Below are 25,142 nucleotides of genomic sequence, written 5' to 3'. Positions count from 1 at the left end.
AATTCTCTCACCCTCTCACGCCTCTGACTGTACGCAGTGCTTGTATAAATAAATCTTTTTAAAATAAATATTTATTTATTTATGCATACAAGAACAGGGGTACAAGCCAGAGGTGTGTGCGGGGAGGGGTGAGAAGCTTCACAGAGACAGAGTGGGAAGCAGAACAGGCAGATGTACTGAAATACACTGCTGAGGGGAACAGTGGTTAAGGCAGGAAAGCTCTGCTGCGCCATGCGGGTAGCTCCCTGGTGGGGGTTTGAGTTGGTGCTGCAGTAGCTGCGGATAGCTTCATAGTGCTGCATCTTAACCCCTTGCACCACCAGGGAGGCTGGCCATTGACTACTTTTTAAAACATGGAAGGAAAGTTTCCAAACTTCTAGATACTAGTCCTGTTGGGCCTTTTTGCAACTTGGAAAGTCATCTTGCAGAAAAGATAAGAATTTAGTACAGAACAGCTCTGCTTTGCACAGGAGGCAGGTATTTATATTTTGTAAATGGGAGTCATTTTAAACATACAGCTGCATCCATTCAACATTTCCTACAAATCTTTTGTGTATCAGACACTGAGTTAAATGTTGGGGAAACAAGAAACATAGCCCATTTTCCTATTAAGTTTATAAACATTATAATGTTAGTAGGTGTAAGGCAGCACAAATATTTTTGCTGAGGTCACACTTAGCAGATTTCAGACCTGGGTTAATCATCTGTTGCACTTTACTTTTCTATGTGGGTCCCACTTCCCTGCTCTTGGCTCCAACTCTGCTACTGTCTCCTTGTCTGGGAGTCAGGTTCCTTTTTTGTGTGTCAATCTGTACATTTGTTGATGGACCCTGGCAACTGATATATAAACCTGGTTCTTAAGGAACATGGTCCAACAACCTGGTGCTTGGGTTTGAAGGCACTTAAAAAAATAATGCATTAATAGGTTCGTAATATTACAACTCGGATATGGTAAATTACCATGTTCAAATTTGGACACCATGTGCATTATTGAGTAATCCAGGGGCTTGAAGGGGCTTTTTCCTGGTACTGAGCTGCAGGGTCTTAAATATCACCCAACTGTCATAGCTTCTTCTCCAGATACCCCAGTCTATTCAGATAGTATCTGCTACCCAGGGACAGTTTCAGTTTTTCATTATTTAGAATGGCTGAATGGCAGAGGGGGACTGGATAAATCACCTCATGCAGGTGGTTATTTGAAATCCTGATCATTAAAAAATGTATCACCCTGATCCATGCATTCAGACTTCTAAAATACGGGTTTCTAGACTCCCTTCTAATTCTGATTCAGTAAACCTGGACTTGGTCCCTGGAAACTGAATTTTATGTTTTCCGGGTTCTCCAAGACATGTATGTCCATATACAGACGTGCGTGCATGTGTGTGTGTATAGAAAGAAATAAGCTGTGTATGTTTTTTTGCTGTAAATTACCTTCACCCTGTGCACTTTTTGGTACATTCTGTTATAAAAACGTCTCAAAATTGAAGTGTTCAAGAGTTTAGGTCGGGCTAACCCACTCAGTAGGCTGTGAAAACTGTACACCCACCCACATACATACATACAACCATTGGTAGCAGACACTATGCTATCGCTGGGCCTAATGGCACCAGTGCCGGCACTATACAACGAATCAGCATGGCAGGCAGGACCATAAGAAATCTAAAAAAAAAAGAGGCGGGGGGGGGGGGGATTAGGGGATTACAAACTGCAGCAGCGCGAAGCAGGCCTCGCGAGCTCCCAGCTCCCGCGGGCGGGCGGGCACCGGCGCTTCGCCCCCCGCACCCGCCCCCCTGCCCGGGGTGGGGGCCGCGCTCAGATCAGAATCGCCTCGATAATCAACGGCCCGGGACGAGCCCGGCCTCGTCTATCTGATCAATTCATCACTTCTGAGCGCGGCCCCGGCAGCCGACCCCGGGGCCACGCGCCCCGCCCGGAGGCCTCGCCGCACAGCGCCCGGGGGCTTCGCGGGAGGCGCTTCTCACCTCGGGCCGGCCCGGCGGGCGGGGGCCCGGCCCGATCAAATAAGATCAAGGTGTAGGCGGGAGGGGCGCAGGGCGGGCGCACGCACTCTCCTCGCACGCCCACGCGCGCCCGCTCACACTCGCACTCGCACGCCCACGCACACACTCGGCCCGCACGCGCCGCCACGCAGCACCCGGGCACACTCACACTCACGCCGCCCGGCCCAGGCCCGCTCCGCGCGCGGGCGGAAGTGCGCACGCGCCTTTAAAGCCTCCGCCCCGCCCCCGCCCCGGAGGATTCTGGGAGGAACCGCGGACCCCGCCCTCGCGGAGAGCGAGCGCTGCTGCCCTCGCGCGGCTGGGCGGGGAACCGCGGGCGAGGAGGGACAGGTTCCGTGAGGACAGGCTGCACGGAGGTGGTGGCTACGTGTCTATACACACATCTTTATTTCTTTTGATCTTTGACCCATATGGGTTTAGGTAAACACACACACACACACACACACACACACACACACACAGCTGTCTGTATTTAGCTGAGTATCTGCACGCACCAGCGCCCCCAAAGGGGAGAGGTGAGTCCGCGTTGATTCTGAACTATGTAATACAGTCAGCATTCAGGGGAACTTAAAAGGTAAACTATGGGCAGAAACAAGGGGAGTGTTGAACTAAGCTCAGGAAATTCAACATGTGACCAATAAAATAGACAAAGACAATAGGGATAGAAATTTTATTTTCAAGGATTTTGCAGACAATGGTGAATTTAAAAATTGTATTTCAATTATAAAAAGCTGATTTCTTTCCACTCTGGCATACAGGGGATGACAGTGTGAGTCTGAGGCAATATTGCTATCCCCATTCCTCTACCTCTGAGACTCCCTCAGAGGAAAGCCTCCTATACTTTCAGTGGAAAATAGATAAGACACAGCAGCCAATAATGAGTTAAAAAGGCCTGGCTTATCTGCATACATAAAGTCAAGAAATGAAATAAGCTGTGCATTTGTTTCTTGCTGTAAATTACCCTCACCCTGTACACTTTTTGGTACATTCTGGTATGAAAGCGTCTCAAATTGAACTGTTCCAGAGTTTAGGTCAGGATAACCCAATCAGTAGGCTGTAAAAACTGAACAACTTGAACTGTGAAATGGAAATAGTTTAAAATATGAAGGATTCCTAAGCACCAAGCTTAGACACTAGCCCTATTAGAAAACAAATCATTAAAGCTACAAAATAACAAGTGCAAAACATGCTGAGCCTGCGTTTCCAGGGCATGACATTCCCCCTGGCCAACAGGTCCCAAACACACCCACAAGGTGTAACTCCTCTTCCTGTTTCACTAGATTTCCTTTCTCGCATGTGAAAGATCCATAGACATGATGGTGGAAAACATCCAATCACTAAAATTTACCCTGTGGACCAATTCCTGAAGAGACAATAGTCACAACTCTGAGATGACTAGACATGTAGTGTTTACTTGATGACTTTCACAACCTAAACTTCTAGCAGCTTTTGTTCCTTTGGAGTAAAAGACAATTTGCTGCCACACAGGGGTCAAGCACAACTAACTAGCCCAAAGTTTTACTTTACCGGAATTTTCAACCAGTAGACCTATGTCTATCCTTGCTTGTTATAATAATTTTAAACCAACTTTTTTTGTTGTTGTTGGTCTTCAGAAAAGCAACAACTGATCCTTTTGCAGATATAAGGAGGGAATGGCAAAGTCTTCCCTTTCAATGCTGAGTCATCTAAAATGATTTGCTCAGGAATTATCATACTCCATGGAAAAGCCTATCATTTTCAATTGCAAACCTGTCTCCTGATAATCCTCATTTTATTTATGAACTGTCCAACTGTGGCTATGAATATTAGCAACTTCGTTCTACAGTCTCATGTTCTTACAATAAATAGAATTTCCAAGAGATAGCAAAGACTATAATATTTAGAAAATGAAAAATTGGCCAAGAAAAACAAGGAATCAACTAAAAACTGCCATAACACCACCAATTTAAACATAGAATACAAAGCTTGTATCTTGGATAACATGACAAAACTTCCATCTAACATCACAATAAATTCTTATACTAGATGAATTTACTTGTATATCAACAGATATACTAGACCTATTTATATCTTCTACCCTAATGACAAATATATTAAACAATTATTTCTTCAATACTTTCTCTTTCCCCTAGTGAGTAACAGTATTTAGTACTCAGTAATTTAGAAAATATAAAAGTCTTTAGGAAAATAGCAACAGTGGATTAATTTTCCATATGCCATTTGATTGGGGAAAGTCATCTTTTGGGGATTCTGGTGAACGAGACTTTTTTTGTCTAAGTTGCTGCTTTCTGGTCTCATAACAGACGGATAATTTGCAAATCTTATGTAGATGTAGGTTCTCTTGGCAAAACTCTCAAGCTACCAGTACGCGCACAGCTATTTCATCTGTTCTTTTTTTGCAGAGAGGATCATGCCTCTCTTGTGTTCCCACATGGGCATATGAAAGACAAATTTCCAGAGGAAAAAACTTCTTGGCATCATATAACTTCTGTTTCCTACCCAGCACCCCACAAACCCCAACTGCCAAATCCAAATCAAACAATGGAAAAAAAGTCTTAAAAATTATCTCTCCTTCCAAGAGGTTTAAATTATGTCCTATCTCCTTTCCTAATGAGTCTCTTTGAAAAGATTCTGTTGAAGAGCTGAAAGAAAATAGGTGAGAGGTTTTAAAAGCTGAAGGTATGTAATCTTATCATCGAGGGGTGTAATTTATCTGGATATTATATACTTTCTGCCATGGATTGATTTACACAGATCAAAGGAAGTTGGCTTTCTGGAGTCCCCTGAAGCATAAATAATGTTCGTAGCCATGAGGAGCTTTCCCCCCACATGTGGTGGGAGCAGATGCTGTGGTGTCATTCTGGGGACTTTGATGTTTTTAGCTGAACTCTCCTACACTGGGCCCAGGCCCCTGATAGGTTCTTCAAGCTTGTCCCCTTGGTTGGCAGTTGATGAGATAGGTGCTTTGAAATTCATTTTATGAACAGGACATAAAAGGCCATTACAATGCAGGCAATTGCCACAGCAGCATGCAGTCTGGTTCCAATCACAGCGGCTAGCAGGCAAAAGTAAAAAAGAGAAATCACACTCTATCCTTCATGAAAGTTCTCCCTTTCAAGGTGATATTTTAAAGTCTCTAGTCACATATGAAGAGATCTCAAGAACCCATAGGAATGCAGTTAAATAGTGCCCTTAAGTTCTAGATTCTAGGTGAAAATACCACTTAGTTATATTTTGCCCTATTTTGAATAGAGATTTAGATAGGTTAGAGTCCAAATTAAAGTGTCAAAAATAAAAAGTAAAAAGGCATGTGAGTTAATGAAGTCAACACTGAAAAAGAGACTAGTGTATTTTTTCCAGAAATTAAGAAAAAATTTTCATGTTTTTAATCTTTTTAGGTCAGGGAATACATTCCTCCAAACAATTCCAGTTTAATCTAAAATTTTTTATTTTTATATTTTTACTCCATGGAAAAATAATAAAGTCATCTTTTTTAAAATTTTTGCATAGAAGAAAGGCGGTTTAGGCTGGAGCTATGGGGGCGGGGTGAGGGGATTCACCAGAGACAGTGTGGGGAGCAGAACAGGCAGACTGACTTCAATACACTGCTAAGAAGAGCAATGGGTAAGACAGAGAGGTCTGCTGCACCATATGTGAGTTAGCTCCCTGGGCAGGGATTGAACTCAGGCCGTAGCAGTGACAGCATTGAGAATAAACCCCTAGGTCACTGGGGAGGCCCAATAAAATTATCTTGATGCTAAAATAAGCAATTATAGAAAATCAAAACCAAATACAATCTCGGTTTATCTTCCCTCCCCCCACTTTGTAGCATCTTATTGTCCAGAGATTATCTTACCTTTGTAAAACACTCCCCAAACTCCCTTCTTCTCTGATAGCAGCCAGGTTTTGAGACGAGGTACTTTCTTGAAGTAGGCACAGGTGCATACAAAGAGCAAACCAAACACCAGAATCCCATCCAAGGAGTACACTATTACAGAAAGAGAAGAAAACCTTTGATAGTAATCTAGCTTGGGACAAGTGACCCCACTTTCGAAGGCTCCAAGGAGAACAGAGTATGATATACTATCAAGATAACCTCAACTGTAGTGCCAACCTGTGACAAATGGGGGCCCAAGTCCTTGGACTATCAAGGTTAGCTTATCCCCAAATTGCCTGCAGACATCCCCCTTGCAACAATTTCACCACCCCTTTACTTTTCAAGACTTCAAGTCCCAGTGAATCAATTTATGCAGAATCAGCTTCCCAGGAATGGCTAGTGTTGGCAAATGGTAAAAAAAGAAGAAAGAATTGCTGGCGCCTCAGAGGAGAGAATTATTATACACCAATCCTGTGACAAAGGAGAGCTAAACATTTAGCCAAACCTCTCAGATCTGCCTCTCTTTGTGAAGAATATGTTATGGCAAAGAGTAAAACTTAATGGAAATTGCAAGAGTTATAATCCACATGAGCACAATTTTCCTATGCTAATCCTATACTTCAAGCATGCTGCTGCTGACATTTCTGCCAAAATAAGAGATTCATGCCAAAAACTAAAAAAAAAAAAAAAAAAAAGGCAGAAAGTTTTGAAGTTATTTCTTCTACATGTGAGCACAATCACCTAAATGCTAAAAATCGTAGACCACAAGAGAGGCAAAGGGGACTTAAACTTATTCAATAATCACTGTGTCAGAATGCTCTTTTATTGCCTAGTCCAGATGATTTCTTCCTCTGCATTCTGTGGTTAGTAATGTCAGACCTCTGACTGCCCAGGAAGCTCTATAAGAATATTTTAGATAACCAACATCTGCCAGTTCTGAACCACTCTATTGCCCTTTCTTCCCCCAGGAAAACTATCTCACACAACAAAGATCTGGCAAATGAATATATAAACCACATTTTTAGGATGAATACCTTTATGTGCTCGTCTTTTACTCCCATAAGTTCTACCGACTGTCAAAATTCAGGAAATGAAATTTAATTCTTCAATAACAGGCCTATGGAGAAGGCACTTTAAAGAAATGCTTTCCAGTGCCCCTCAAATCATACGGCCTAAGAGGCCTTTTCTTTCCTTTAAGGCTAACTCTTAAGATCATAAAGGCAATGCGTCCCGATCTTCCCAGGAATCACAAATCATGTCTATAAGGTGCTTTAAGATTAAGACCTGGAAAATTAGATCAGATAAACAGTGGTAATTGTCTTATCTTTTAAAAGGGGCAGTATCTGACGCCAACCCTTGTAGCAAGGGTCTCCGTTTGGCATCACCTACGCAGAACTTCAGAATTAAACAAACACATAAAAAGGCTACTCAGCATTATTTTCAAAACGAACTTTTTTCCCTGGGGGTTGCGGGTGGGAGTAGGGCCTGAAAGCCTGTGTGATTTCTTGGTATTCCCAAGTCTACTGTGAGAAAGATCGAAAACACAGGCGACTAAGAGTCCCTTTTCCTTGGGGCTAAAGCAGTAGTTCTGCCGGGACCGCCCTCCCCTTCCAAGGGTCAGATCAAACATCTAGGAAGAGGAAAGAGAGAGGCTCAGGGTAGGTACCGAGGCCTCAAGGTGTGGACACAACGGGCTCTGCTGGGCCTCGCTGGGCCCAGAACGGGAGAACCGGAGGAGACACTGGGGGACAGGAGTTGGGGGCACCTGGAGGCCAAGGGGGGCTGGGCCGGGAGGGGGCGGGAAGAATGGCCACGTCAGTCCCGGTCCCGCCCGGCACGCCTCCCCTCGCCCTTCTCGCCCATCCTCCATTCTGGGCATTGGCTCTCACCGTTCGTCATGGCGGTTGGGCCCAGGCCTGACTTCGGGGTCTGGGTCCGCAGTGGCAGAGGCGAAGGCGGGGGAACGCAGCTCCCGCTTGACACTTCCGATCGCGGCCGCGGCGACGGGCAGGTGTGTCAGTGCGCAGGCGCCAGGACAGAGAGGCGAGCGCCGATCGCGATCAGGCGTGGCTAGCGGATTGCCGAGATGAGGCGAGGGGCCTGCCTGGGTGGTCCTTGGGTGCTTAGGAGGGACCGAGAAGAGCTGGCAGGGAAGGCTTCCTCAGTAGCCTTAGTAACCAAGACTTTTGGGGGCGTCCCTGCGGAGATAGTGCTGGCGCATAACTCCACCTGTCCGCGTCGGTGTTTTGCAAAAGGTAAAGGCTTTCAGGAGGGTGTGCGCGCCGCGCGTGGCCTCCGCACTGAGGAGAAGTCTGACACCTGAGGTGAAGAGGCGGCCCTCAGGGCCCCCAGGACTGCCCTTGCAATGCCCCTCTTCGTTACTCCTTAGGGAATTCTGGGCTCGTGGGCTGCGTGTGAGCTTTCGAATTGAGGTAAGGTATACTACGACAAAAACAAGCCTCATATTTCAGGTCCCACATCTCCACTTCATTGGGAAAATTCAGATAATTGCCTGTTTGTGTGGGGTTTTTTGTGGGTTTTTTTTAAACTCTGAGGACAGTCTGTTATCTCCGGTATTTAATCAGTGCTGGGGTCAATTTGACCGCTTTAACCAGAAATCGGTGATAACTGGACAGCGCTTCTCACAACACTTTTGCAACCTCAGATGCTGTCAGTTTAGTGGTGGGGGTGGTGTGGAGCAGACAAAGCCAATGATTCCATTTTGTAAAGGGAAACCTTTAATTGCAGACAATTCGATCAGCTTTTCAGTGTCCGGGCGAAAGTGAGACTCTGAGTCTGCCCAGGTTGAAATGTTAAGATTAGGACCGACTCTGCCCCCTTGCTTCAGTGCCATCTGCTGTCTGAGGGTTGTTATGCAAAAGAAGGGGAAAATGACCACAGTCGCCTTCTAGGAACCGAGAAGTAAGCCAAAGAATTATAATGCAAAGCAGATGCCTTGCGAAAGTATACATAAATACAGAAACAAACAACTGGAAGGCTTGGAAGGCATGCAGGGCTAAATCTAAGAGAAGTCCAGGTATGTCAGTGCATATGCACACACAAACCTCCCTACCCTAAAGAGCTGTTCAGGTTCACTCAAAAACAAAGCAAAACAAAACAAATAACTCCTACTGAAGAGTTTTGGCCTTTGAACCTTTCATCAATTATTATCTAAAATAGCATCAGCATTATCATCATCACAACTGACTATTAATTCTCTGTACCAAGGCTGAGTAAAGATCCCAAATCATTCTAACCAGGTTCTAAGCAAATTCATGTTCACTAATTTAAACTATTATGTGGCTCATCTTCATCTAAAAAAAAAAAATCTCCTTCTTAGAGACTATGGAACTATGCCCTCTTCACTTGCCTGTGAAAAGACTTATTCTGTCTTCTTCAAATGTACTCTTTAATATCTTATTTTTGCTTATGCTATTTAATCTTTTGGAGAGTAAATCAGGAGTGGTTAGCAGACTATCAAGATGGGAACCTGCTAATCAGAAGGGAATGAGTTTGGCTATATCTCCTCATTTTTCACTGGCGGGAAACTTCTCCAATTTCTGTAATGTTCTGAAAAAAATACATCTTCCCATCACTCTCTGAGCTTAAGGATAAATCACAATTGAAGAGCTGGATATACTGATTAACTTGGCTAGTACAATATCTTACTTTGATTAAACTTTTATTTTTCTCAGAATTCACCCTTTTCCTTCTTTCTTTTCCCATTTCTCTCTTGTCTTCCTACCCTTTTATCCCGCTCTTACATTTATGTCCTTTTTCTTTTTCCTTCACCATACTTTATCCAGATCGCAGAAAACATTTTACCTTTTTTATTGAATGAAGTGAATCACACCAGATTTTTATTTCAAAATTTTAGCTTTAAAGATTATATTTCTCTCTGTAAAATTGGGTTATAACCCTTTCTAGGGTTGTTGAAAGATTAAATAAATTACTATTTGTAACAAAATCTGGCATGAAGTGCTTGCCCTGTGTTAGCTACTTTGTTTTTGATTTGTTTAAAAAATATGTAACAGTATCTACTAAGTGCCAGGTACTGTGCAAATTTTGCAGGAGTAGGGGCAAGAATGAGTCCTTGCCATCAGAGAACAAACTTTATTGGGGAAGACAGATGAATAAACACATTTTATTAGAGTATAAGCATAGTGTATTTAAAGACATTACCTTTGATCAACTGTTTTACAGCATATTTTTTACTGTACAGCATATTTTTTACTGCGGTAACATTGGTTTATATCACTGTATGTGATTCAGAAGTATAGGTTGTGTGTCACCAGACTACACCTACCACCGAGACACCCAGAATCCTCCACCATATTCTAAGGAGCCCTTTCCCCATCTATTCTCCACCCTCCCCTTCCCTGTCCGGTAGCCTCAATTTTACAGTCAGATTTCTAGGGATTGTTTTTGATTTGGTTTTGTCTGACCCTTTGTTTTGTTTCTATGTATTCCACATAGGGGTGAAACCATCCAGTCTTGTCTTTCTCTTTCTGGTTTATTTCACTTAGCATACTCCAGAATATGTTTTAAATGAGCAATCTGAGGCCCAAAGGAAGCACATGGCTGAAATCACATAGCTAGATAGGATCCAAACCTAGGTTTGTCTGAATTCAAAACTTCTTTCCCTTTGTTACCACACTGCTCAAATTAGGATGCTGTTCTCTGATACTGATCTTTGCTTATTTTGTTCCAAGCATTAGTGTTTCTGTCATCCTGGAAAGTGCCATAGTCTCACATAAGGCCAAAGCCTGGGTCACTTGCTCTTGTAGCCCAACTACAAGGAATAAATAGAGCCCTACTGGCTGCAGACTCTATTCAGACAGTCCTTCCTTGGTTCATGTCAGCCTGCACTGGCTGATCACAGTTGTTGCCAAATGCCTGTCAGTCAAGAACAGTGGCCTGTTTGTTAGGTTTGTATTCACTGTGGTGAATGCTAATCAGTCAATGGGGCCATGACTATGGCATTCTGGTTTCACCAAAGAGAAAGTTCAGTCCCAAAGGCACAGCTTGCAATAATAGCTTCATTTGAATTACAACATATTTGAAAAGGGATGTCAAATAGGCATTAATTTATGCTACAAATATTTGTTCCAGAACGCCTAAGTCTAAGAAATGAGCTAGCCTTTGGGAGATCCAGGATGAATAAGAAACAGACTCTGTTCTTAATAAGTTAAAGATTTAGTAGACAAGATAAGCTGTGTATATAAATATATAAATAACCAGAAAATGCAGTAGACAGTGAAATGTGTGAACGGAAAATGAAAATGAAGTGTTAGGAGTGTAATGGAGAAAGTGCTTTTCAGGAGGGCTCAGGGAAGGCATTATAGGGCAGCAGCCATTTTAGCTTGGCCTCACAGGCATGTAGATTTCAATAAAAAAAGAAAGGTTTACTAGTGGGAAAGGAGTAGAGTGATCAAAGGCACACGGATGGGAAAATAGAGATATATATAGGGGCACAGCACACACTTCCCTCCTCCCAATACACTCTTCCTCCTTCACTAAGGAACCCCATTCATCTATCAGGTCTCTTTGCAAATCACTCTTGCTCAAGGGAGGCTTCTTTTGTCTTCTTGGTTTCCCTTACCCCATCTTTTTTTTAAAGATTTATTTATTATTTATGCATACAAGATCTGGGGCACAGGCCAGAGATGCGGGGGTGGGGGGGTGAGAGGATTTACCAGAGACAGAGTGGGGAACAGAACAGGCAGACTAACTGAAATACACTGCTGAGGGGAGAAGCAGGTGAGACAGGAGAGGTCTTCTTCATCATGTGGGTTGCTCCCTGGTGGACTGGAGATTGAACTCATGCTTCAGAGGCTTCAGATTGTTTTGTAGTGCAGTGCTTAACCCCTTGCGCCACCAGGGAGGCCCCCTCCCTTCCCCCATCTTAAGCTTCCAAAGCATAAATCACTATTGAACTCATGTCCCTCTCTTACACCATAAGAATCATTGGCCCTGGGCCTCCCTGGTGGTACAAAGGGTTAAGCCTCAGCACTATGAAGCTATCCGTAGCCATTGTAGCACAATTTCAATCCCTGGCCATGGAGCTGACTCACATGGCGCAGCAGAGCTCTCCTGTTTTTCCTGCTGCTCCCCTCAGCAGTGTATTTCAGTCAATTGGCGTGTTCTGTTTCCCACTCTGTCTCTGATGAATCCTCTCATCCCCTGCACCTCTGACCTGTGCACCGGTTCTTGTATGCATTAATAAATAAATCTTAAAAAAAAAAATCATTGGCCCTTATCTAGCAACACCTAGCAACACCCTAAAAGTAATTAACCTAACAATAAATAACAATTCCACAAAAGAATGAATTCCTCTCCAGGGCCTCCCCTGGTGGCGCAGGCGGTTGAGCACCATGCTGTAAAGCTGTCCACAGCCTCTGCAGCGCCAGTTCAATCCCGGCCACAGGCGAGGGTCCCACATGGTACAGCAGACCTCTCCTGTCGTGCCCGCTGCTCCCCTCAGCAGTGTATTTCGTCAGTCTGCCTGTTCTGTTCCCTGCTCTGGTGAATTCTCTCACCCTCCCGCGCTTCTGGCCTGTACCCCAGTTCTTGTATAAATAAATAAATCTTAAAAAAAAAAAGAATGAATTCCTCTCCAAAACAAGGACACTATCTCAGTACAATTTCTGCATTGGCAAATGCAGCTCTTTGTACATGCTTGTGTGTGTGCAAATGTCTTCTCCCTTCCTTTCTTTTAATAACCTTTAAAAACCTTCTAATAATCTAAGCTTTTAAAATATAACCTTTGCCTGCCCTTGTCTGTGTAAATGTTTTAATCTCCCTGGTAAACTGCCAAAACTTTTTGCAGAGATAACCTGAGTACCCCACTCACTAACCCCTACATCCCATCAAAATGACATCAAGGAATTGAATCCTGCTGACAATCATGTGAATGATTTTGGAAGTTAATTTTCCCCCATCAAAACTTTAGATGAGTCTACAGCCCCATCCAACATCCTAATTGCAGCATAAGGAACCTTGCATCAAAGGCACCCAACTAAATTGCATTCAGATTTCTGACCCACAGAAACTAATAAATGTTTAGTGTTTGGGGATAATTTGTTACACCGCAATAAATAACAAATGCAGCTAACTACCCACATTAACTAAAAAATAATATATAATGTTCTAAATGTAATTTCAGGGTAATACAAAGATAGCCAATTATAACACATGTTTATTTTAAAGATTTTTTTTAAATTTATGCATACAAGAGCTGGGTATAGGCCAGAGATGCAGGGGGGTGAGAGGATTCACCAAGACAGAGCGGGGAGCAGAACAGGCAGATCTATGGAAATACACTCCTGAGGGGAGCAGCCGGTGAGACAGGAGAGGTCTACGGGCCATGTGGGGTCAGCTCCTTGGTGGGGGATGGAAATAGTGCTGCAGCAGCTGCTTCCTTGTGCTGAGTCTTAACCCCTTGTGCCACGAGGGAGGCCCCCTATAATAAATGTTTTAATATCTAAATGCTCAGGCATAACTACACTAGAGATTGTAGCGAAGATTTCTGATTTTGCACCTATATGAAATGCAGACTGATTCCAGTGAGTATTAGCTACTCAAATTATTACAAGTGATGTGGCCCTTGGTGACATAATTTCTTGAAATGATTCACAGTTTTTGCTAAGTTCCACACAAAAGTAAGTACAATAACCCATCAATTTCAGGGTGGTTTCATTCCTAGAAAATTCAATGTACATTAAAAGGATAGGAAAATACTTTGTGTTTATGTTAATGAATTGCAGGCTCAGATTATTATAGACATTTTTCACCCACATGAATATATAGAACATTCAGAAATAGTATATTTGGGGATAAGTTTCCATTCCGTGGTAGATCATCTCTATCATCACAAACCATCTTAGCTCCCTAGGTGTAGGTTCTAATGCCCATGGTTTATCCCAATCATCATTGTGACCAAAAACTCCCACAGAACTTCACCTTCAGTCTAAGGGGTGGTTCCTTTGGAAACCAAAGGAACCAATTCAATACTTGGCATTAAATAATAGGGGGACTGTAAATTGTTGTGGTTGTCTAGATACCCCCTTCAGCAGTCGAAGGACGTCTGGCTAGCTCTCCAATGAGCCATAGCGTCGCAGTTCTGGATCACGAATAACTATTCGATGAATGGAAGCAAATTTAGGGTGACAACAAGATATATGCCGTTTAGCCCAGGGCGTCCTGCTCTTTGCTAATCTTTAAAGATTTATTTATTTATGCATGCAAGAGCTGGGGTACAGGCCAGAGATGAGGCAGGTGAGAGGATTCACCAGAGACAGAGCGGGGAACAGAACAGAGAGACTGACTGAAATACACTGCTGAGGGGAGCCGTGGGAGAGTCAGGAGAGGTCTGCTGCGCCATGTGTGTTCTCCCTGGCCGGGGATCGACCTCGTGCTGCAGTGGCTGCTGACAGCGTCAGAGGTTGCGTCTCAACCTTTTGCGCCTCTAGGGAGGCCCTCTTTGCTTTTCTTTAATTCCTTCCTTGGGATTGCAGAGCTGAGCACATCCCTTTCTTCTTAAGCACCTTCCAGGTCTCGCCGCTAGGGGGAGACACACTCTACTCCCCTAGCGGGATCCTCAGCTAGGCCCCGCCCCCGCCTGGCTAGGCCCCGCCCCACCAAGCTAGGCCCCGCCCCCGTTCCCGCCCCGCCTAGCTGGGCCCCGCCCCGGCGTCGCCGGAAGTGAGGCGGCGGAAGTAGTAAAGCGTGGCGCCGGGAGGTCGGCCGGGTGGGCGCGGCTGTGGTGGGATGGCAGATGAGGAGGAAGACCCCGCCGTGAGTTTCATTCTTTCCTTCACTCCTTCGGGCGCAGCTAGCGGAGGCGGCGCGCGGGCTCGAAGCTGTTTGGTGAATTCAGCCGAGAGGGTCCGGAGCCCCCGCGCCGGCGCGTCCTCGCGGCCGCTGTCCTGGGGGGCCCGGGCGGCGGGGCGTCGCCTCCACGGGCCCGCGGCTGCCGGAGCCGGCAGAGGCCGGAGCCGGGGCTCCCGGGCGCGCGCTGTGCAGCAGCAGCTCGTCTGCTAACGCAGCTGCACACACTCGGGAAAGATAACCGAAAACCAGGGAAGTTGGGGTGCAAACTGTACCCTGTGACCAAGTTTTAAAAACCTGGGACCCGCGGTTTTCTTGTCGCTCACCGGGTTAAGGCTCACGTCAGGGAGTTCCTGGCGCTGTGTAAGCAGGGGTAGTAAATAATGATTTTGCTAACTTTTAAGATTTTATTTGCTTTTGCGTGGAATAACGGGTACACGCCAGGGGTTTAGCCAACTTAATATTCATATTGCCTAGCAATAGGCCTACTTAGTTGGTTAAAAAAAGAAAAAGGGAAAAACGAACAGATGGTCATTGACTGAAGGGTTATTTGTGAGGGACATTGTGGAAGTCATTCCTGAGCGTCTTGGAAGTTGGACTGAAAAGTCTTTAAGGCCCCTAAAACGCCAAGATTTCACCATTTTTTGTTGCTTGCTTTACAGTTTCTGGCATATTAGTGTTGAAAATGGAAAAAAGTGATGATTTTTAAAAAGCAAATGCAGTGCTTGACATTTCTATACGTTTTAACTTCTAGTTTGAGGAGGAGAATGAAGAAATTGGAGGAGGTGCAGAAGGTGGACAGGGTAAAAGAAAGAGACTTTTTTCTAAAGAATGTAAGTAGTATTTGACAATGTTTTTATAGCTAAAAGCTTTTGGACATGTCCTTTCAAAGTTCATTTCTTGTTCTAAATGTGTTTACCTTTGAGGACAGTCCTCTCAGACTTGATAAAATTCTGTTTAACTTGTGAATCGTAGATCGTAATGGTCATAACCCCTATTTATATATGCTATGTGTACACGTGCATTTGAATGTGTGTGTATGTGTATACACATTTTTCATATGACCTTTTGGCCTTCTGGATATCCTCTTTGGTGAAGTACATATCTGCTGCCTATTAATTGGTTATTTTTTATTGTTGAACTGTATGAAGCTTTTATATGTTTTGGATATTAATCCCTTGTCAGTTACATATTGTATGAATATTTTTTTTAAAGATTTATTTATGCATACAAGAACTGGGGTACAGGCCAGAGGTGTGGAGGGTGAGAGGATTCACCAGAGACAGAGTAGGGAACAGAACAGGTAGATTGACTGAAAAACACTGCTGAGGGGAGCAGCGGGTGAGACAGGAGAGGTCTGCTTCGCCATGTGGGATTCTCGTTGGCTGGCTGGGCTGGCTGGGATCGAACCCGCGCTGCAGAGGCTGAGGATAGCTTCACAGTGCGGCTCTCAACCACCTGCACCACCAGGGAGGCCCCTTGTAGTATACGTCTTTTACCTCCATTGTTAGGTTGATTCCCAGGCATTTCTTTTTTGAATCAATTATAAATAGAGTTATTTTCACCATTTCTTTTGCTTCTTGTTCATTGTATATAAGAAGCTATGTATTTTTCATACGTTGATTTTTGTGACCTGCTACTTTGCTATATTCATTTATTGTTTCTAATAACTTGTTGATGGAGTCCTTAATGTCTTCTCTATATATTATTCCATATACAAATAGTGATAGTTTCACTTCTTTTCTGCTTGGATACCCTTCATTTCCTGTTTTTCTCCAATATCTCTGGTCAAAAAATCTAATGTCAAGTTAAACAGAAGTGATAACAATGAGCATCCTTGTGCTGGATCTTATGGGTAGAGCTTTCAGTTTTTCACCATTGAATATTATGTTTGCTGTAGGTTTGTGATATATGCCCTTTATTATATTGAGGTAGGTTCTTCCTGCTCCCGTCTTGTTTAGCATTTTTATCAAAAATGGGTGTTGAATCTAGCATATGGTCTCTCTCTATCTATTGGATATTATATAATTTTTATCTTTACTTTTGTTGGCATATATTACATTAATTGACTTATTTTTTTTTTTTTTTTTTTTATAGAGGCATGTTTTTATTTATTTATTTATTATATTTGTTTGTTTTGTTTATACATGCACTGGGTACAGTCAGAAGCGCGGGAGGGTGAGAGAATTCACCAGAGCCAGAGCGGGGAGCAGAGCAGGCAGAAGGGCTGAAGTACACTGCTGAGGGGAGCAGCGGGCGGCAGGAGAGGTCTGCGCACCATGTGGGATCCTCCTCCGGTGGCCGGGGAGCAGCCGGGGATCGAACCGGCGCCGCAGAGGCCGCGGGCAGCTTCGCAATCCAGCGCTCAACCGCTGCGCCACCGGGGAGGCCCACATTAATTGACTTATGCATATAAAACCATCCTTGAGTCCCTGAGATGAATCCCAATTGATCATGGTATATAATCCTTGAGATATGCTGTCAAACTTGATTTGCTAATATTTTGATGAAAATTTTTGCATTGATGTTCATCAGGGATATTGGTCTATAATTTTTTCTTGTGCTCTCTTTAGTTCCAGTACTTAAGGTAATGTTGGCATCATAAATTGTATTAGAGGGCATTCCTTCTTATTTTAATAAATAATTTGAGCAGTGTGGGCATTAGTTCTTAAAAGTTTGACAGAATAGGGCTGGACAGGGAGATATCCACATGGCGCTGCAGGCCTCTCCTGTCTCGCCCGCTGCTCCCCTCAGCAGTGTTTTTGGTCTGTCTGCCTGTTCTCCCTGCTCTGTCTCTGGTGAATTCTCTCACCCTCCCTAGCCTCTAGCCTGTACCCCTGTTCTCGTATAAATAAATCTTTAAAAAAAAAAAAAAGTTTGACAGAATGGGGCCTTCCTGGTGGCCTATGGGTGAAGACTCAGTGCTACCACCATGAGGGCCCACTGCAATGGCCTGAGTTCTATCCCTGGCCAGCCAGGGAGCTAACCCAGTGGCACTGCAGACCTCTTCTGTTTTGCCTGCTGCTCCCCTTAGCAGTATATTTCAGTAGATCTCCCTGTTCTGACCCCACTCTGTCTCTGGTGAATCCTCTCACCCCTCTCACCTCTGGCCTACACCCCAGTTCTTCTATGCCAAAATAAATTTAAAAAAAGAAGTAAAAGTTTGACAGAATTCATTTGTAATGTTTTCTGGTCCTGGGCTTTTGTTTTTAGATTATTACTGTTTCAATTTCCATGCTTGTGATTGGTTTATTTGTTTGTTCAATTCATCCGTTTTTATCTGGGTTAGTCTCGGTAAACTGTATTGACCTAGAAATCCATCCATTCTTTCTTGTTTATTGAATTTATTAGTATATAGTTGTTTATTGTAATTGCATATGATCTTTTGTATTTCTGTGTTATCTGTAGTGATTTCTCCTCTTTAATTTGTGATTCTGTTTATTGATCTTTTCTCCTTTTTTTGTTAGCCTAGCTAGCGATTTATCTGTTTTGTCTTCACCAAGAGCCAGCTCTTAGCTTCATTTATTTTTCATGTAGTCTTTCTGATTTCTATTTCATTATTTCTGCTTATTTTTAGTAATTTACTTCCTTTCACTAACTTTGGGTCTTGTCTGTCCCTCATTTTCAAGTTGCTTTAGGTGTGATATTAGGTTATTTGGGATTTTTCTTGGTTCAGATGAACCCTGTAGTTATATTGATGTAGGTAATGAAATGTTAAGATTCTGTAGAGTAAGCACTCTGCTTTCTCTCTTCTATACCTTGTGACTGCCTATAACAGTTGGAGCACTTTCTTTCATGTCTTTTTTTTCTGTGATTGTATCAGAAAGGATTCTGCCATTCTGCCTTCTCTTTTACAATGTCCCACTGCTCCTTCCCCATAAAGACAGAAGGTTGGTTTTGGTAGATAATAGAGACCAGAGAAAGATTATTGGCAACAAGGTTTAGTAGCTGGAAGGGAAGGGGAATTTTGTTGGTTGAGATTGTCAAGGTTTAAACATTTCACACCAAATCCATAGTTGGAGACAGCTACAATATAAATATGTTTATATGTCAATATCTTCTATAATTTGATTGAATTCTACTTTTTAATAACTATTGGACAGTTTGTTTAATTTGCTCAAGTAAACAAAAGTAATTGTTCTTTCACAGTACGATGCATGATGTATGGGTTTGGGGATGACCAGAATCCTTATACTGAGTCAGTGGATATTCTTGAAGACCTTGTCATAGAGTTCATTACAGAAATGGTAAGATTCTTTTGTAATGGGTCTTGAATAAATTTGAAATTCTAACTTCTAAATGAGACTTAGAAGTATGACATTCATTTGAAATATGCTCTCTACTTAAATGACTGTTTTATAGAAGTTTCTGGTAATTATTACTAAGGATAGAAATATATGTGTATGTAAAGTGCGTGTATCTATATACACACATATGTGTATGTTTATGTGTACACACACACACACACACACACACACACCATACACATAAAGTATGTCCTGTCCCTTCCTCCTGAATTTTATTTAGGAGGATGTAATTCTAAAATCCTTGAATAAAATTTAAAATATTACCATAATCCCATCATCAGTCCCATTTATAGCATTTACAAGTGTACATACGGTGTTTTACATAGTGATGATTATAGTAAAAATTAATTTTACTCCAAATGTGTATTTGCTATGTTCTAATCACATATATTTCAGTTGCTACATAAAATTCACTCAAGTCATTTTCTAGTATACTTAATTCTCATATTATATGTTATTTACAGGTGGTTTTATTTTTAACTAAATGGATAATTTTGTATAGCCATATTTATAAAGTTTCTGTCTTGGATTTATTCAGAGATGGAATTACTGTATTTAGTTGTATCCAGTTCGTGTGAAATTTTAGCCCTGTGTTTTAGCTTATTTTTAGTACAGAATAATAAAAGTAAAATTCCAGGGTCAGAAATTATACATTTTGAAGAATCTTTTTTTCTGCTTACAAAGTAATTATTAATTTGAGAAATTATAAAAACGTAGAGGGAGAAAATAAATTGTATTCTTTCCACATAGAGACAACTAATGCTAGCATTTTGGTGAATTTTTTTTGTCTTTTTGCATATTTTTAAATTATAAAATTGAAAATCTTACATTATACAGTCTAGATTCTGCTTTTTCACTTAAATCTAGAACATTTTCCCCATGTCATTGCTTAATGCTCTGATATTTTTAATGGCTTCATAATATTCATTGAGTGAATGTGCTCAAATTTGTTTACACAGTGCCTTATTAAATGTTTCCATTACTTTAGTCATTAGAAGTAATCCTTTGATGAACCTTCATTTTTTTGCATAGAATGAATATATAACGAATGATAGTGGATCAGATTTATGTGATTTTAAGAAAATCCACTAATTTTAATCAGTTATTAAGATGTACACAATGCATAAATCGTGTTTTCAAGTAAATTATAAAATGATTTTATACAAATAAAGTTAAAACCTACTTTTAAAAAAACAAAAAAGGAACATCAATAAATTTTACAGTTTTAATATCTTTAGTATTAAAAAATGTCTATTAAAAATGTCTATAGGGCCTCCTGGGTGGCGCAGCTGTTGAGTGCTGGGTTGCGAAGCTGCCCGCAGCCTCTGCAGCACCAGTGCTATCCCTGGCTGCCAGGCGAGGGTCCCACATGGTGCGCAGACGTCTCCTGCCACCTGCTGCTCCCCTCAGCAGTGTATTTCGTCAGTCTGCCTGCTCTGCTCTCCCCTCTTGCTCTGGTGAATTCTCTTACCCTCCCGCGCTTCTGATTGTACCCAGTGCTTGTATAAATAAATAAAATCTTTAAAAAAAGAAAAATAAAAAGTCTATAAAGCATTAAGAGGAACATTGTTAATAACAGTAGAAAGTGGACAAAGGATGTGAGTAAAAAGATAATTCACAAATGCATAGCTATAGTAATTAGAAAACCTTCAAACTCACCAATATTAAATAAGTGCAGATTAAAAGAAAAAATTTTTAAAAATTAATTGAATTTAATGTTTTGTTTTGTTTTGTTTTTTTGTAATAGACTCACAAGGCAATGTCAATTGGAAGACAAGGTCGAGTACAAGTTGAAGATATCGTCTTTTTGATTCGAAAGGACCCAAGGAAGTTTGCTAGGGTTAAAGACTTGCTTACTATGAATGAAGAATTGAAACGAGCTAGGAAAGCATTTGACGAAGCAAACTATGGATCGTGATAACATTTGTACTCTGCAGTGTTGTTACCTTCTAGGGAAACCCTTAATAATAACTATATTTTCCACAATGAGGTCCTGATATCTAGCCATGGAAATGAAAGAGAAACACAAAGTTTTTAGCATTTATTTTCATATCTTTGATTTTAGAGTGATATCTGAGCCTTTACTTGCCTACCTTTAGAATACCATACTTGAATTACTGACTAGGTTTTAATGACCACACAAATTGAAGTAACTTGCAAACCGTACTGTTCTCTCTGACTTTCGGCTATCTAACACTGTAAAGTAGTATTTGTGTGCCATTTTAGGCTATACAGTAGTTCTTTAACATGTAAGGTCTAAATGGCACCTTTGACTTTATGATAGCTGAGACATGTTTTTCATATATTCTAGAGTTTTGAGACTACAGCAGTTGAGGTAATTAAAAGATAGTGAACTGGTTTGTTCCTTTTAAAGGAAGAAGATAAGAAAATAGTCTTCTGTAGGAATGTTTCTGTCACGGGATAATATTTTTAATATTCCTTTTTTCAGATGAGGGATTTTTGGAGAAACTTAAGTTTCGTGTGAAAGCTTCTGTGTTAGAGGACTTCTTTGATTTAAAATCTTTTGGGTCTATAACATAATTTGTCAAGATTTAGGATAACTCATTTTCCCAGGTCAGATTAGAGCTTCTAAAAATGAATGTTTTCAGTATCAGGAATGATAATGCTTAAAAAGCTGATGGCAGGAAAAGTATTTCAGGTAATGTTTTATTAACATTTGTTAGTACTTGTTCAGTGTGGAAATGTGTACTTAAGTAGAACTCTATGTGGCTATGGAAACCTCATTTGTAGTTCAAGATATACAGGTTTTGTGTGTGTCTTTAGCTTATTAAGTTATTATTGCACTTTGCTTAAAATGAGGATTAAAATTGCTTTTAAAGGGATTACTGAATGTTACTAGTGAAACTGAACGTTTTGTCTGCCACTTATAAATATTATAAATCAGTAACTAAGAAAATTTTACTTTCTTAACCTATTGGTACAAAGAATAAAGTATGCAAAATTAAACAGGTCAATACTTGAATTTGGTTATGTGATTTATCAACTTCCTGCCATAACTGGAAATATGATTTTAGCTGCTTAATCTCAATAAAAGCTTTTTTTCTATATTACTCTTATAATTTTTCTGAATTGATAATGAGATTCATTAAATAGCTGGCTTGATCTTTTTGTTATTTATAAAAGTTAAAAAAAAGAAAAAAAAGATTGTAGTGTAAGCTGAAATCAAGAATGGGAGTGGATTATAACAGATTGATAGATAAATCAGGGACTGCTTCACCCTAAGAAGAAACTGGTAATAACTGGCACTAGGATGACTATGTTAGTCAGCTTGGGCTGCCAAAACAAAATAGCATAGACTGGGTAGCTTCAACAGAAATCTACTTTCTTACAGTTCTGGAGGCGGGAAGTCTGAGATCAGGGTGCCAGCCTGGTTAGATTCTATTGAGAACTCTTTCTGGGTTGCAGATAGCTAGCTGCCTTGTCCCTGTACTTCACATGGCTGAGAGCGAGCTCTGTTGTCTCTTCCTTTTCTAAGGGCACTAGTTCCATCAAATCAGGGCTTCACCCTTATGTCCTCGTTTTACTTTAATTGACTCCTTGAATTCCCTGTCTGCAGTACATCAGATGTAGTATTAGGGCTCCAACATAGGTGTTTTAGGGGGACAATTCAATATATAATGCTGCCTTTGCTGTTATCATTTTGTTAATGACCCTGCCTTCTAAGAAATTTTTTTTGGTGCAACTTCGTATTATGACTTTCTTAGGTTGCAAGTAATAGAATTAAGAGCAGTATAAGCAAAAAAGAGGCATTAATTTATCTAACCTGAAACAAGGAAAGGAGGGATGGAGTTGACTCCAGGATTGACTGCATCTAAGAACTTGAGGACAATTAAGATTTCATCTTCTATCCCAATTTTGTTTTTATTCTCAGGAACCCCAGTGTATCAAGGGAACTTGATGGCCCGCATTTCTAGGTTTTCATTCCTACGGCTTGTGATCAAGGTAGCTGCTTCACTTCCTGATACAGAACATTCCAAGCAAGGATTTTCATTGTCTTGACTGTGATCATTTTTCTTCTTGGACCTGTCACTGTGGCCAGGAAGAAGTTGTGTTGCCTAGATCTCAGGGGTGGAGGGGCTTAGTGTGGGGGTGAGCAATGGGAGATAGGTATAGCAAGAAGGGGAAAGAGGCTGAGCAGACAAAAATAACAAATGTGCACTGACTTGATTTGTGAGTTTACTTTGAATTCTGTACAGCTGCACTGTGTAACATGGTATTTAAATTCAAGTAATTAAAATCAAAATTTCAATTCCCTTGGTTGGACTGCCTGTACTCCAAGTGCTTAATAGCTCCTTGGCCAGTGGCTGCTGCACTGAACAGGGCTGATACACAACATTTCCACCATCCCGGAAAGTTGGATGGTACTAATAGATAGTATTCATGAGCTCTCTCCTGAGTTATTTCACTTTTTGAAAAAACATGATATGGAAAATCTTAAAATATACACAATAAGAAAACAGTATTATGAAACCCCAACTCCAACTATTAATCAACTTTTTCTCAATAATCTATCCTCCCACCTTAATTTAAAAAGTATCCCATATAACTATCACACTAAAAAAATACACTAATGCCTCAATATTCCTCTAATATTCACCCTCTATTTGAGTCTACTGATATGTCTCAGAATATTTGAGTTTGCATATTTTTCTATTGCTGCAGTAACAAATTACTACAAATTCTGTTACCACAAACTCACTCTTACCTATTTCTAGGTCAGAAGTCTGGCTAAAATCAAAGTATCAACAGAGCTTTGTTTCTTTCTGGATGTTCTAGGAGAGAATCTGTTGACTTGCCTTTTCCAGCTTCTAGAGGCTGCATTCTTTGGCTCATGCTCCCCTCCCATCTTCAGAGCTAGTGTCACATTTCTCTGACCCTCTTTAGTCATAGCTTTTCTGACCCCAGCTGGGAAAGGTTATATCCTTAAAAGGCCCATGTAGTTATATTGAACCCACCTGGATAACCCAGGCGGCTCTCTTCATATCAAAACCCTTAACAACCAGGAAGCTCTTCTACCATATAAGGTAACATATTCACAGTTTCTGGGGATTAGGACATGGCCATCTTTAGGAGAGTGATTATTTTGTCTAGCACAATTTATTTCCCATAGAATCTAAGCAAGTGTCACCTATTATATTTAGTTGGTGTGTCCAAATTTCTTTAAATCATTAATAACTTCCCTCCTCCACTTTAAGCGAAGCTCTCTTTGAGATCATACCTTTTGTTTCTTAACTAGCATGTTTATTAGAAACTAAAAGAGCATCTAATATATATGATTCACTTGATGTTGGTTTTACTGTTTTTAAACTGGTTTTCTTAAGTAAAAACTAGCATTAATTCTAAGTGTAGAAATTTTTAAATGGGAGAAATAGTTCACTTGGCCTCTATCAGTGAAGGGAGGTGTGGTCTGGCAGAGTTATTTGGCTGCTTTTCAAGAGGCCTCAGAAGCTTGCATTACTAGGGTGAATGTACTATAATCCAGTGTTTGCTTTACAGCATTGCAGACTTGGAAACTGATTTCATCAGCAAATGGTGAGCACACCAAATTCTCAGGGTGGACTCAAAGAAACCAAACTCCTAAGATGAGTGTTTAAAAAATGGATGCCTATTTACAGATGCAGGTAAAACAGCAAATTCTTCCTTCTCTAGGCAGACAGACACAAGGGAAACTGAAACATAACAATGGGTGTGAATCAGAATGAGGGGAGTTAGATGAGTGTGTTGCCTAGAGCATCAGGTAAGATAAGGATACAGTTATTAATAGAGAACTAGGAAAAATGGCTCCCTGGGGCCTAAAGCAGTGCAGAGGGGTTTGTTGCCTGGGAGCTTCCTTCAAGATTCTCTTGTTGACACCAGAGATTTGACCGGAGTTTTTCACATCTTTGACAACCCATCCAAGCATTGTCTGGTGTCTTCAAGTGACTTTGCCTGTTTCTACTCCCACTCATTTAAATGTAGATCTCAGGTAATTCAAGGAGGACAATTTTATTTCCATATGCTTCAGGGAATCTTCATAGTTGCTCCTAAGTGCTGATAATACTGAGCTTTGTGCCTGAAAATACAGAACTTTTTAAGAGCATTGTCTGT

The 25,142-nt window shown here is 41.3% G+C and overlaps 2 protein-coding genes and 1 non-coding gene across 3 annotated transcripts; 1 reads left to right on the top strand and 2 right to left on the bottom strand.

The window, feature by feature from the left end:
- Positions 1–1,812: 1,812 nt before the first annotated feature.
- On the bottom strand, positions 1,813–2,156 carry LOC119237375 (small Cajal body-specific RNA 2). The gene has a single exon (XR_005123311.1). It is a non-coding gene; the product is annotated as a small Cajal body-specific RNA 2 (non-coding RNA).
- A 496-nt stretch (positions 2,157–2,652) lies between these two features.
- Positions 2,653–7,903, bottom strand: TMEM167B (transmembrane protein 167B). Its single transcript, XM_037500277.2, has 3 exons — positions 7,788–7,903; positions 5,878–6,009; positions 2,653–5,076 (listed from the first exon to the last, which is right to left on the bottom strand). The coding sequence occupies exons 1-3, from the start codon at positions 7,795–7,797 to the stop codon at positions 4,994–4,996; spliced, it is 225 nt and encodes a 74-aa protein (XP_037356174.1). The 5' UTR covers positions 7,798–7,903; the 3' UTR covers positions 2,653–4,993.
- A 6,713-nt stretch (positions 7,904–14,616) lies between these two features.
- Positions 14,617–22,125, top strand: TAF13 (TATA-box binding protein associated factor 13). Its single transcript, XM_037499937.2, has 4 exons — positions 14,617–14,694; positions 15,482–15,560; positions 18,877–18,974; positions 20,782–22,125. Exons 1-4 carry the CDS (start codon positions 14,668–14,670, stop codon positions 20,950–20,952), a joined length of 375 nt encoding a protein of 124 aa, XP_037355834.1. The 5' UTR covers positions 14,617–14,667; the 3' UTR covers positions 20,953–22,125.
- The last annotated feature ends 3,017 nt before the right edge of the window (positions 22,126–25,142 follow it).

The sequence above is a fragment of the Talpa occidentalis genome, unplaced genomic scaffold, assembly GCF_014898055.3.
Source record: "Talpa occidentalis isolate TD23 unplaced genomic scaffold, MPIMG_talOcc4v2.1 talOcc4.9, whole genome shotgun sequence".
NCBI classification, from domain to species: Eukaryota; Metazoa; Chordata; class Mammalia; order Eulipotyphla; family Talpidae; genus Talpa; species Talpa occidentalis.
Note: the sequence above shows the minus strand (reverse complement) of the source record. Positions and strands in the feature narration are given on the sequence as shown.

Coding starts and splice junctions, on each gene's coding strand:
- TAF13 (XM_037499937.2), top strand. CDS start 14,668: ATGGCAGATGAGGAGGAAGACCCCGCC. Junction 14,695..15,481: donor ATGAGGAGGAAGACCCCGCC/GTGAGTTTCATT, acceptor TTTAACTTCTAG/TTTGAGGAGGAGAATGAAGA. Junction 15,561..18,876: donor GAGACTTTTTTCTAAAGAAT/GTAAGTAGTATT, acceptor GTTCTTTCACAG/TACGATGCATGATGTATGGG.
- TMEM167B (XM_037500277.2), bottom strand. Junction 5,077..5,877: donor TTGGGGAGTGTTTTACAAAG/GTAAGATAATCT, acceptor TTTGCCTGCTAG/CCGCTGTGATTGGAACCAGA.